The sequence below is a fragment of the Pezoporus flaviventris genome, unplaced genomic scaffold (assembly GCF_033815535.1).
Source record: "Pezoporus flaviventris isolate CSIRO_AGI_PZ_B2104156 unplaced genomic scaffold, CSIRO_AGI_Pfla_v1 ptg000006l, whole genome shotgun sequence".
Classification (NCBI taxonomy): Eukaryota; Metazoa; Chordata; class Aves; order Psittaciformes; family Psittacidae; genus Pezoporus; species Pezoporus flaviventris.
In genome coordinates this window covers 11,476,815-11,491,352 of record NW_026892554.1, presented here as the reverse complement: position 1 = coordinate 11,491,352, position 14,538 = coordinate 11,476,815, and the positions used below count along the sequence as shown (strand labels likewise).

General features: G+C 39.8%; 1 protein-coding gene across 2 annotated transcripts in view; it reads right to left on the bottom strand.

Annotated features, from left to right (window-relative positions):
- Positions 1-14,538, bottom strand: part of FBN1 (fibrillin 1) — a 152,253-nt gene that overhangs the window by 83,249 nt on the left and 54,466 nt on the right. For both annotated transcript variants that reach the window (XM_061446884.1, XM_061446885.1), the window contains exons 7-10: positions 12,954-13,151; positions 9,594-9,719; positions 4,923-5,048; positions 102-260 (exon numbers count right to left, since the gene is read on the bottom strand). In XM_061446884.1, coding sequence (XP_061302868.1) covers positions 102-260; positions 4,923-5,048; positions 9,594-9,719; positions 12,954-13,151 — 609 coding nt within the window. The remainder of the gene's footprint in view (positions 1-101; positions 261-4,922; positions 5,049-9,593; positions 9,720-12,953; positions 13,152-14,538) is intronic.

Here is a 14,538-nt window from a genome sequence, read left to right as displayed (position 1 = left end):
CCATCCTGTGATTTTCCTTAATGAAAACATTACTGATAAAAGAATATCACCCTGACTCAGTGTTCAACCACACTCATAAGCGTATACAGGCAGATTCCTACCAGTGGATCTGATCGGGCACATTTCAGGTGCAGTGGCTGCTCCAGAAGACCAGCACCGGCCACTGTCACAACAGCACTGCATTTTGGACATCGGCTGGGGGAGCTGGTTGTTGCAACGCCCGTTGGTCAGAGAAGAAAAGCAGTATCCAGGACGCACATCTACCAAGAGAAAGAAAGGGATATGTAACCATCAGTCCAACAAGGAGCACAGCTTTCACAGAAGGCAAAGGTCCCATTTTTCTTGGCTGATTACATTACTGAGGACATAGCACTTGAACATTACAACAATAAAAACCAAAAGGCAGAAAACCAGGAAAATTTAGATAATCTTTGGGCCGCTTTGGATTCAGGTGTAACACCTCATGTGAGGAAGCTGAAATGAAGCATGGAGCAGCAATTAATTAATGAAGGCAAAAATAGAACTGAATATATTTTTACATTCAATTATATTCAATATATATAATTATATTCAGAATATAATTGTCATCTCTATTAAAGACAGCACCAGATCAATTCTGTTTAAGCTTTGATTTGAAAGCCACTGACGTACAACAAAATACAGCATTGCAGCTCTCAAAGCATTCATTTTTCATCAGTCATGGCTTTCCCAGGTGAAGTATGTAGTGACTTGACAAGATACAGGCTTGCAGGCAAGAAACAACAACAAAGCTTTAATTGGTGCCATCGCATTTTTATATGGAGATATTCTGGTTTCCTGTCTGAAAAGGGTAAGCACGTGCTGTACAAGAACGTCCTGTACCCAGATTTCATACACTCAGCTCTAACAACATTGCACAGAGATTCCTCAGCTTAGAGAAAGGAGAGTAAATGTGGATGGGAGGAGAAAAAAAAACCTTAAAAATGTTGTGATACAATCTGAAGCTCTGAGCAATTGTTTCACAATATGTCACATCATGTCCAACTCAGTATAAGCTGTGGTGTGATTTGATCCTGCACAATAAACCAGACCAAGTTTGTTTCTAAAACATACAAACATTTGCTGTCAAAATGCAGACCAAAAAAGTTGCAGATATAACCTTGCAACAGCAGACACCAGTCTCTAAAGAAACGTTATCTCAGCTATCCAGGGCATGGTGGAATCATCTGTCTAGTAACAGGGCTGTGCAGAGTTTACTAGCTACAGTAGTGGGTATAAAAAAAGCATAGGGAAGTTTCTTATTACTTTGAGGAAATTGATATATAGTGATATGTTGGGAAAGTCTGTGATGGTTCTGCCTTTTATTAGCTGGAACCCTGAACACGGATATTACTGGCAGGACAACTAAAAGACTCAGTTGGCCTTTGCTTCTGAACTTTAGTTAGTTCACTCATACTATCATACAATGGAAATCTGAAACGGAGAAAAAGACCCAAATCTACTCAGTTCTGTTACTGGTCCTCCATTTTCTCCTGGTACACAACTAAACTGCCAAACACGTACACTCCTTTATCTACTATATTAAAAATCAAATAAAGCTCAGATGCAAACTGTTCCCTGGAAAGGAAACTGTTCTCCAGTATCCCTGAAGAACTATTCAGATGCTTGGTATGATGGTGGGATGGATAATAGGGAGGAAGTCCTCTAACAGACCCTATCATCATCCCCTGTAATTCATCCTTCTCACTTCTGGTCAGTACCAAGTTTTTAAACATTTAAAAGCAGTAATGGGCAGAAGTGTAAAAAGCATCTATATAGGATTTGTGCAGGAACACAAAATGGCAGAAAAAGGTAAATACACAGCATACATCTTTGTCTACCTACGGGAGTAAGAGCTTATCCAAAAGCCACACCATTTTCAGAAAAAGACAGAAAATTGGTGAGAAAAATGCCAAATCTTTCCATACTTCCAATCAGAGGTGATTCTTTTTTTCTTTTTCTCTTCTTTCATTTTCTGTTCCAAACAGTCAAACACACAAATAAGGGAAAGAAGAGCAGGAAACAACCTTTTTACTGTTTCAGTTTTTAATATTTTAGTACTTTTCATTTAAAAAAAAATAGTATTTTGAAAAGGCAAAAAATTGCCATGAAAATACCTCAAGAAAAATGTGCCTCTTCTATAAAAAATAAATTTAAAAAAGTAGACTGACCAAAGACATCTATGCCAGCTGAAGCTGGATGTCTGGGCTAGTGGTTTTCTTCATAAGACTCTTCATGTACTTGGGCTGAGATGTTCTGCTCTTGTTTCTGCTCTTCAGCTCTAGGAGATATTATCTTTGCTTTCTCTATTTGAATTTTTAAGGTCTGTAATAATGGAACTCCCAGTTCTTCCTCTGGATGCTTGGCTCCAGTGCTGCTCAGTTTGAGTCCCATAAGGGATACATTTCTCAGAAGCACTTCCTCATCTCTAACAGAACAGACATGTTCAGCTAACACTTTTCACTTAAGACTGGCATGTTGTAATTAAATCAAGATCATCCATTTCTCCCAGCTCGCATATAGATCTGGGTTCTGTCCTCGTTAATATTAGACACAAATCCAACATATCTGCAGATAATTAACAGTGCTTCCCATTTAGCACGTTTTGCCTTGAACACACAGCTAAAATTTTAATGATGGTTCACACTGGCATATTACTTAACAGAGCCTGTCAGCATTTAAATACCCAATTCTTTAGCTGAGCTATTTCAGCCTACATATACAGTGGGAAAAAAAGGATGAAAAAACTGCAGGAATACAACATGGGTGTGAATGTTGGGCAGTCCTGACAGAACAATGACTATAAAAAGTAAAAAGCAAATGGTACTTGTGCATCTCTAGAATTTTTTTGTTATAGAAAGGTGAATCTCCGAAGTACAAGCAGCAGTCAATGATTTAATGACCCATAGTCATTTAGGAGCTATTAATTTGAAGCAACAGAAGCAATTCCCAGTGGCATTATAAGTGTATGGTATGGATCCAATCTACAAAAATCCTGTTACTGATAATGGAAGCAATATAGTTCATCTTTCACAACCTGTATAAATAGAATGGCACCCTTCAAAATTAATCCTAACTCAAACTACTTCCAGATCTCTCAGAGAAGTGAATACTATTTGGTACTTGGGTCTGTGAAGTTTGGGTTTTTTTTCAATTTTTTTCCCCAAAATATTTTCTACCAAAGTTACTAAACACAGGGTGCTTCCTGGAACCCCAGTGCTGGCACTGTGTGTGAGCCTTTAAATAAACAAGCTAAAACAGAGGAAATAAACCTTCCACTTGATTCTCAAATGACAATAAAATTGCTCAAAATTCAGCACTGGCAGTGAAAACAGAAACTACTACATAAACACACAAAAAAAAATAAAATTTGCATACTTGCCCTGCCTCAGAGCAGGCTGTATGCTTCCCAGAAGCACTAAGTGCTAATACTATTCTTTCATGGCTTTGGCACTGCAGTGGCATTTAGTTAATTCTCACAGTCCTTTGGTTTCTGGCCTTTAGAAGACAGGTTCTGCTCTGCACAATGAAAGCCTGAAAGAACAGCACTGCCAATTCATCATCATGAAAGCAGATACAAATGTCCCACACTCAGCTTATCATGCTACTTCCTTTAATGAAAAATATCTGCATTAAGGTCCTAACAGTTGGAATGAGGAGCTGTCTGGGGTGATTACTTTCTTTCTCAAGTATAGTTGCTTTTCTAAATGACTGCTGAATATAACATCGACTAAATCAAAAGCAAACATGAGAACAAGAATATGAAGGCCAAGGCTGAGCCCATCAGCAACAGTGGTAGCATCTCTGGGATAACATAGTTAAGAAGGGAAAAAAAAACCTGAGCAATTGCACCCAGAGATAGGACCGAGAACATGCGAGAAAAGCAGCTCTGCAGACCGCAAGGTCAGTGAAGAAGGGGAGGAGGTGGTCCAAGCACTGGAGCAAATTCACTGCAGCCTTTGGCGCAGACCGTGGCGGGGCAGGCTGTTCCCTTGCAAACCATGGATGTTAATGGTGCAGCACATATCCACCTGCAGCCCATGGAGGAATCCACAATGGAGCAGTCTGCTCTGAAGGATGCATCTGTAGAAGGGACCCACACTGCAGCAGTTCATGAAGAACTGCAGCCCAAGGGTAGGAGTCACGTTGGAGAAGTTTGTGGAGGACTGTCTCCAGTGGGAGGGAGCTCAGCCTGGAGCAGGGGAGGAGTGTGAGGAGTCCTCCCCTGAGGAGGAAGGAGTGGCAGAGGCAACCTGCAATGAACTGACCACAACCACCATTTCCCACCCCCTGTGCCTCTGGGAGAGAAGAGGTAGTGAATTTGTGAATAAAGTTGAGTCTGGGATGAAGGCAGGGGTAGAGGACTGGTATTTTTAAGATTTGGTTTAATTCTCATTATCCTACTCTGATATGATTGGAATAAATTAAAACTGATTTGCCCAAGTCGAGTCTGTTTTGCCTGCAACAGTAACTGGTGAATGATCACTCCCTGTTCTTATCTCAACCTGTGGGCCTTTTGTTGTATTTTTTTTCTTCCATGTCCAGCTGAGGAGGAGGAGTGATAGGGTGGCTTTGGCACTGGGCATCTAGCCAGGGTCAACCCACCATGCAAGCAGGTGTGTTAAACAAGTTCTGCCTAGTTTAAGACAACAAATATGACATGAGAGAAAAAGTGTAGTAAGAAAAATGAAAGGGAAGGTCACAGCAAAGAGGGAAAGAGAAAAAACGTCCAGAAAATGGAAAAATCATCTCAGAATACACATACAGGCACATGGTGTACTTCTATATAAAAGGAAGATTTCATGACCATGAACTGAAATAAATTTCTGGTACAGTTACCCATCTTAGATATGCATGAATGTTCATGACAACTACTGTCTTATTATTTACAGGATTGTACTCACCTATGCACTTTAAGCCATCAGGAGCTGTATAAAACCCTGGAGGACACTTGCAGAAGTAACTGCTAACTGTGTTTGAACACTCCCCTCCATCACAGATTCCAGGAACGGTGCTGCATTCATCAATATCTTCAACGCAAAAAGAGAAGCAGGGGCCGGTTAGCTAAATTAGTTCTAGCACAAGAACAGGTATTTTGTAATTAGTCTCAATGATCAAATTCAGCGTGGTCTGAAGCCCCTCCTAACTTATGTACTAGGGGCATAATCAGCAGTTTTGAATTAGGATCTTTTGTTAGGCATCTTATAAACATAAGTGAAATAAAGCCTAAGAAAATACTGTATCTGTAAATTGCAAAAAGCCGGAGGGTTTTCTTTATTGCCTAATAATGATGGATGAAAGTCTTACACTGCATAGGGGATTTACTGAGTAAACCATGACCCCTCCAGTTTGAATTTTGCACGCCAGAATTAAGAAAACTGTCATGGGACCTGTAATGACCAAAGCAATCAGGAGATTAACCGTTATGTTTCATGTTATCTCCAGCAGCATAGTATGTACTGGCACCACACTGAGGCAATGGTTCAATACTGACTCAAAGGGAAGTGTAGCACCTACTGAATTGCCTGTCTTTCTTACTGCACTTGGGTTTTTCTTGGAAATCCCCCATATAAAAGCACTGAGCAGCCAGGCACTGTTTAACGAATACAATCTGACAGGATTATCGCCCAAAGAAGGATGACTGCAGGCAACAAAAATTACCTTTCCTGGCTTTCTCCCCTAAGTGAATGTTGCAAAGTTTCAACACATTTTGAGACAGTAACTGAAACATCAACGGCAGAAGCAAGACAAAGTCCAGAATTCCTCCTAGATTTTGTCAGTGATTTTAAAATAAAAGTCCATATTGTGATGGTCTTCAGTAAAGAATCTCAATTCAATACTAAATCATCATCACAAATCCAGTGCAGAAAAAATTTCAAAGACTGCAGAAAAACACCCTAACACATACCTTCTTATAGCTGATTATAGCTGCATACATGAATAGAGGGAATGTGAAAGGTTTCTTCCACAGCATGGAATTTAAGTTATCTACAATCACATTAATAACAACCTATGCCAGCCCCAATTGCTTCTTAATTAACACCAGTAGCCTGCTTGTGATGTGTAGTTACTTTCCCCTTAGTTTCCAGTGACTGTCTTAACAATGCAGCTGTATCTACTGAGCATTGCTCTCATCTTCTAGGAACCTGGAGTCTAGCTGAGCTTAAAAATGGCTCACTTTTTCCATGGTACCTATGAGAAGAACCAGCAAAGCAGAGTAGAATGGCGGGTTATTCTCTAGAGTGACCAATGGTAACTGCCTGTCACAGCCACCTACAATCACCCAGTTGCTCTCTTGACAGGGAGAACCCAGCCAGGAATAATGGCACCACAGGACTCTATCCAACCTCTCCTCCAGAGATCTACAAACAGATAGACACATGGCTGTAATAATGATTTCACCAACCACAAAAATTTCTGAGATGAAATACTGCAACACCACCCAACACGCCAAGGCAAGGAGTGAATAATATCACAGTCATTAAAACCGATTGGGGGAATTTAAATGGAACGCCTAAATTGGAATTTGGCCCCAACAGATGGGGGAACACCCAAAGTCCCACAGGACCATTAACGAGTGTTTTAGCAAGTAGAAAGGATCTCTGTTCTACTCTCCTCTAAAGAGAGCAATACAAAACTCGGTATTATAAAAATTATCAGTTCCTCCACCCCTAGGTAAAGCATTGGATGCTCCTATACCTTTGTGGCCCCTTGCCTTTGCAGGAAAGGAGTGGAGGGGACTGTGCTGGCACAGATAACCAGACCTTGGAGACTAACCCATCCTAAGCAGTGCAGGGCTTTGGGTCCCCTATGCACACATTCTTCCCCATCATCTTGCTAGCTGTCGTGATGTGGGTCACATTCCTCGCGTGGGTGTGTGAGAGGGGTGTGACTTTTTGTTCAGGGCTACTTCGACAGTGTTGGCAAAGCCTCAAGTCCAAGTGCCCTGGGAGCACTGCTAAGAGACTTCTGGCTCCTGCTCCAAGATTATACTCCACAGGAGTCCCAAAAGTTTCAGTGACAAAAAATGTGGAAATTGAATTTTGGTCTGAATAAAGCCCCTTGATTAACAGAGAAAAATGCAGTTGTAAATGGATCCCATTCAAGCATTTTCTGACTCAAATTCACCAATGTTTATCTTTAAAGTCATTGTTGCCACTGTTTATATAGAGTCTGACCTTTTTAAAAGCAAAATCATCACTCTTTATTTTAGGGTTGAGCCTAACCCAAACAGTATTTCACTATTTATATTAGTGTTGATATTCATATAAGCAACATTGTCATTGTTAAGTATGCAAGTTTTATAAAGGTAAGTATACTTGATGTACTTGCAGACATAAATGTCACTCCAGGAAAAATTACTCCCCCCTGATCACCACAGTAAAGCATTTACCTCAGCGTTAATGTAACTGGAAATGATGTAACTGGTTATATGAAGCTGCAAAATGTTGTAACACTTAAAAAAAAGTTTTCCATCAGCTATGCTAACAAACAGAAATTTGGCCAACACGCTTCATTTCCCATCTTCTTGCGTTGTCTCACTGTACCTAATGATTTCTATCCCAATCTCATTTTAATGGGAGCCTACTGAAAAAACAACTGGTAATTCAGCAGGTAGCTCCCGGTTCTGCCCCAAGGACAGGTTACAGCTGCGAGAAGTCTTACTTGCTGGAGAGGAAGTTAAACCAAGTACATGATCGGATGTTAATTAGTATGTATTAATTACAGTCAATTACTACAAGGCAAATGACTTGTTTTATACTGGTAGACTTCAACTTGACACTCAAAAGACAATTTAAAGAAGCAGAATGGGTAGGCTGTTCTTACGTTACTATACTCAACTATTGAATTCCTATCCTATTTCATGCGGCTGGCATAAGGTTGTTACCTTTCATTCTTTCAATTGTATGAATACCTACACGATTTTAATTAAAATTGCTTGGTACATGCAATATGAAGATGTACTGAAAGCTTCTGTCTGGTGAGGTTAAAAATTGTACAGGTACGGAACTGAAGAAAGAAAAATCTGTCTCATCTTTGCAGCCAGGTGATCACTCCAAAGCAATTTCACAAAACAGGGCAGGAAACTTGTGGCAGGATTTGGGAATGAACCAAGCTATCCCAGGTTCTTGGGTCCAGTCCCTCAACTATTACCAAGCACAGGTTCTAAACATGAGGGTGGTTTGGGTTTTTTTGTTTCACTTTGATTTGGTTGCCGTTGGGATTTGTTTGTTTGTTTTGGGTTTTTTACATGTTTCAGCAAGAGAAAACTACCATAGGAATGCTTCTACAATGCAGCCTATACAAGCCTACAGTTCTTGTTTTTTTCACATACTAATACTTAATAAAGCACTTAATAAAGTGCAGTCTTTCCTATTCACCATGTCCTTCGTACTTCATCCACAGAAGGAAACACTCGCAAGGTTGTTCAATCATAATTTTCTGGGTTTACTTTCTGACAAAACCACTGGCAGTCAATCTGAAAACCAGGCTGTGTACAAACTGTTCTGACATTGCCATCGCTTTCCTTAACCTGCAATTAAATTATAAAACTTTGCTTGAAATTGGATTTTTTCTTTTGAAAGGGTAAGTCATAATTCTTCACAAATGACTACAAAATTTTGAGTGCTTCCTTAAAGGCACCTGATGCAAGAAGAGGTGAAGGATGCACACCTTGCAGCCATACCCGTTTACAATACTGAAAGTTGGCACTAGCCCCTTATGAAACTTGTCTGCCTAAATTAATTTAATTTTTGTCTAATCACTGCAAAGAGGATCAGTTGTGAGAGTTTAAACATTATGTGGACTTCATTGTAAAGATGAATGAAAAATATGCAATTGACACATTTTAGTAATATGCTCCTTATGTACCCAAAATGGTCTTAAAGCAAAGGAGACATCTATGCCTGATTACTGTATTACAGAGGGGAAAAAATACTATCAAATCACACTTAAAAATAAGCAAGATTCCATAATCATCACTGCAAATTTCCACACTAATATCTAGCACCTGCAGTACTTCCAAAATAGTAAGACCAATAAGGAAAGATAAAATGTTTGTCCTCCTTTAACATCTGCGACTGTAAGGATGATAGTACTGCAGACTTCACACAGCAGTGTCAAACTCCCATTAATGTTAAAGGCAGTTTACATGAGTAGGTGGGCATTTGCTGAACCTTACAGTCATATACAACTTTTGATTAAAAGGTCTACACAGAGAAATGTACCTCAAGCATTTCTAAAGCAACATATTGGTTAAGAAGTATATTTTTGTTTTACTGTTTAATTTGTTTCAGGTTTACCTTTAAGTCTATAAAATGCTACATGAATACAAGGCTTGGAAAAACTGTAGGCCAATATTTAAGACTCTCTGGTTTAGAAAGAGAAATTACTATTGTTCGTATTCATTGTGAAGCATGTTCTTTGCATTTTCAACACAAGAGACTGGAAAGCTTGTCACAATTACAATCAAAGTGCTTTGATTCCAGTAAGATCAACTTGTCACAATCAAAGTTGGCTCCAGAAAGATGACTTTCCTCCTTTAATTTCATTAGAAAGTTCTAAAAGTTTCTTACCATCACATTTTTGTGTCACTTCATTAAACTTGTGTCCAGCTGGGCATCTGCACTCAAAAGATCCAACAGTATTAATGCAATTTCCCCCTTGACAGATCCCAGGGATGGCTTGGCATTCATCCACATCTATCATATAAAAAAGGAAAAAAACACCCACTTTCAATTCATTTCTCAAGAACAGCCATAATAATTTGTCTACTCAGAAATTAAAGTAAATATGCCTAAATCCATGCTTCAACCATCATAATATTATGATACTTGCTTGTGAAGACAGACACTAATTTTGTAATTACTCTATGCAAAGTATGATTAAGTACAGTACTCTAAATATTTTCTGCAAGAAATCACATGGTTATTATTGTTACAGACATTAAACATCTAACTGCTGTTGCTCTGTTTTTCCAAAACATCTGGGGAATGGTGTGCAGAGAACACAGTCTGTCAAAACTCAGGTTCCTTTACAGTATCTAAAGCTGGGCACCCAAAATCACTTGCCCCTTTGAAAATCTTGGCAACATAGCCCACCAGCACAGAGATGCAGCAGCCACAGAGGAGCAGTGCGCAGTGTGCATGGAGGGAGCCTCACAGAGAGACTTGGGGAGCTGCAGACTCATTACTGACGGAAATTATTAACTCGTCACTCCAGTAAGAGCAGCACCAATGACCTTAGGCTGTGGTTAGGATCTGACTCAAGAAGTTTCATAGCCATAATTAATGTCTCAGGAGGAATTATTAATGAGCTGCTTAGACATCCATAAATCTGGAGGGTTTTTTCCCTTTTATTTCTCTCTCTTTGCTTTTAATTTTTTCACTCAAGAAAAACAACAAAAGATGACCACAGGCTAGGTAAGAAGCTTAAGACAAACATTTTCAAGAGGCCCCAGTTTTTGGCCTCACAGCTATTTTAGCACAACAACGTGTATGTCATCACTTAGCTGCAAAAGTGTTGCTATGGCTTAGTAACAGCTAAAGAAAAGAGACTAGAGGAGGAGTGGCACTGCAATAGCAGACAGCGGAGGTCTGGCTCAAAGTCCCCAGGGCTGCCCTCCGTATGCTGCTCCCTGTCCTCCAAGAGCAAACAGAGCACTCACCACTCTCCAATCCAAACGCCTGTGCTTCCCCCATCTCCCCAAAGAGTACCAGCTGCTGCTGGTAAAACCCAATTTCGTGAATTCTTGGGATTCACACTAGGATGGGTTTCAGTGGAGGGACACAGGCTGAAGGAGATGACGCCTTCAAATCTCCCTTTCTAAATCCCAGAGAGACAGCTGTAATGTGTCTTGTCGTCTGAAAAGCAAAGTATTATGTCTGTACAAAAGGCCAAGAGGCAATTTCCCTGGGAGCCACAAGTAGGAAGTTTCAGGAACGCCAAGGGGCATATCTGTACCACATCGCAGGGCGTTATGTAAAGATCCCCAGGCCAACTGAGCGGGGTCAAGGACGCAGCAGAGCTGGAGCAGAGCTGTGCTAGAGCTAGCCCCTGGGCTGGGAGGCAGAGAACTCACACAACTACAGCACTCCCGACACAGTCACACTGCTGCTGGGACTCCAGCTACAGCAATATTGCACTGTTTTAGCAGCAGTAGTCAGCCAGACTTCATGGCACTGTACTGACCATTTAAAAAAAATAAAATATGAAACAGATATAAGTCATGCTCCTGACTCACAACGTCCGCTTCAAAATCCCACCTTTTGGCTTCCATTTTCCTCCTTTGTATCTTTAAAAATCTCAGCTGTGATATTAATTTAACTTTCACCCAGACAAAGTCAAACTGTGAGCAGTGATATTTTATTTACTTTTTAAAATAAACTTGCCCTCCCCTCCACGTTATTTTTTCTGACTTCTACACAATAATAACAGTTCTCTTTTCAGAGAACCTGGATTTTATTGAACCTGCTTTCCTTTATTTAGATTGAATATGGATGTGAAATCCCTGAAATGTCTTCAGTCTGAATGGATGTTATCTGATTTCAAAAGGACTGGATTTCGTACAATTGCATGAAAAATAAAACTAATCTGTGGTTCCATAGCAGATCTGTTGAAATTATGAACACATTACAAGAGAAGGGAAAACTGGAAAGTACAAGTCAAACATACAGGGCCAAAACTGTGTTGGCGCCGCATACAGATTAGCATAAATGTAGCTGCATGCTAAGAAATGTGCAGCAAGCAGAAGTAGCTTTATTCTGAACTGCACAAACCCATCCAAGAGGTCACTGTAGCTTTCTGTGACACAAACAAGAGGGATATGACTAGGTGGGGCATAAATTCAGGGGTGTGGGCCACATACTTATACACATAAGATTTCAGAAGTGTCCATAACCTCTATTCACAAATTTCTGCACAACAGAATGGCTGAGGTCAAAATATGTGCACATTATGTGGCATACACAAACATGCCCATTTCAAAATTCATCGTGACTGTCTGCAGGCACCTACAAGGACTTGGCCTGTGGCAGAGGATATCTGCATTTTTAAAGCAATGGAATGCCTTGAAGTCCTTCATAAGAATTTCACAATTAAATAAAATCACTCATAAATTTATAATCTTTATCTCAAAAATACTGTAACTTATTAAAAAACGCTAGACAGATTGAAATAAACTAGCCCTAGAGATACGGTCCTGGGAACGTATAATCCACATCAGTTTAATACATAGCTGCCCCTGTTAACTTTCTCCTGTTTCCTGCCAGACATCCAGACAATAAAAGAATTTATACAGCTGGAAGTATTAGAATAAAAGCCAAAAGCAGTGTAAGGACTTTCTATGGTAAGGCATGCTCCAAAGTAAAAAGTAAGCAACATCTGGGTGGATTTTAAGATTTGAAACAAATGCAAATGTATTTCAAACTTGTATAAAATACATAATGGGGCATTTCAAATGGCATGACAGGCACTTTCTGCAGGTCAAACCAGAGTAGCTTGAGAGATAAGACACCCAAGATGAATCCAAAATCAACAAATTTTAGCTAAAAAATCCCACACCGGATAAATGGAACATTATTGCCACAGAATTGTGATGTTTTGAGTACTTTTTGAAAACAGAATAAATTCCTCCACAGAATAGTCGAGTGGCACACTCAGAAAAACACGTTTACAGAACCAAGGGAAAGGGCTGCTGGCAGTGAGAAATTCATTAAGATGCTGGCTGCTCTCACATGACCTAAGTTACTAATGTACTCACTTGAACATCAGGCACTCACTGAATCATGAAGTAATGCATCTGACAATGTTTTTCCATGCTTCACACATATAACTGAGAATGGCTTAGGACAGGCTATTCACAGCAGCGTAACTCAATTAAGATTAATCCAGTAACAATTTCAGCAGCTTTTGGGGAAGCTCTGCTGCTAACTTACCTTGACAGGCTCCAGTTCGAATGTTTGGAATGAACCCTCGGCGGCAGGGATGCGGCTGGGCAGGACACATTTCACATGGGTGGCCCCATGCTCTCCCAACTGTTGCACAGCAAAGGGTTTTTGTGCAGACTATTCCACTGAGCTGTCCTTGGCACATCTGGTTGGTTACCAAAGTAAAGCAAGGGCCGGTCCTGTAATCTGTGCCAAAGAAAGGAAATCTAATCAGCATCACAACAAAAATACACAACAAAACTTGGAATAAAGCAAAATACCAGCAACAAATTGCCACCAACCCAACAATTCTCCTTAGCAGTATTCTGCACAGGATTTTTCTCAACTTTTCTTCTCATTCAAATCCACTGAAAATAAGCAGCTCTATAAATCTATTTTGACTATTTTACAAGGAGTATTATATACTTAAGATTCTGCAGGTCCCCTTTTGCTGCTCAGTTTAATCTCTAGCAATACTCTTTGTGGGGTCTATTTATTGATTTGTTTTAAATATTCAGTGTGTTAATTAAAATAATACTAAGTTAGGATACATTTATTTCCACAAGTTTTGTTCTCAAATGAGTCCCAAGGGAAGACAATGCAGACTGCAAGTTGTTTTTTGAGGACTGTTTTCACTGTTATTCAGGCACACACTCTACCAGCTATGTGGGTAAGCTTTGCCTACAGCAGAATGGAGGGCATGTGGAACACATCTGCTTTGATTTGTTTATGGTGGGACAGGCCACTTAGCCAATAGACAAAATGAAACTAAGATGTTAATAAAATACTAGTAGTCTTCCTTTTGTTCCATTCTCCAAGGGCAAATGCCCAACAGTGGTACTGCCAACTCCTGTTGTCTCCTGCACATCCAGAGTGAGCATCCCTGTTAATTCATCACAAGTGACCATATATGTTTTTCTGTTATGGTGCACCAGGACAGAGTCCAGCATCCTGTAAGTGTAGCCAGAAAGTTATGAACCTGAAGGTTGTCTGCACTGAAATGGTTCCCAGGTGCCTCAGCCAAGGTCACCAAGTAATCCACACTACCTTACAGTCATGACATTATAAATTCCTCCAGCTTTCATGCCACTTCCACACTTTGTTAACAATAATATGTTAACATTAAACCACTGATAAGAAGTGTTAAATAGGGCAGAAGAATGGAGGCCTTTCCGTTCTGCCCTATCTCCCCATGTTTCCACATTGAAACCTACCATTTAACTAATCATTATTCCAAAACAGGGATGCTGCGTCCATATGCTACAATTCTGCTGATTAATCAAGCCACTCCTTGATATAATAAATAAAATGGCTTAGAGAAGTCCTGTAAGCCATACAACAGTCTTATATTATCTTCAACAATTAAACGTGTTTTTCTCAGGAAGGACATTGAGTTAGTTTCAAAGATCTATTTCTGATAAACTTGCACTAAATGACAGTAAATGCCATTTGCTGTTCGTTAACTATGTATTACATACTATAATTGTGATTCTATCTTTTGCCTGTTTAACAGACATGCAATCACCTAGAGCATCTCTTTTCCTTTTAAAGTATTGGAACAACAATAATTTTTTTTCAGCCTCTGGAAATCTGT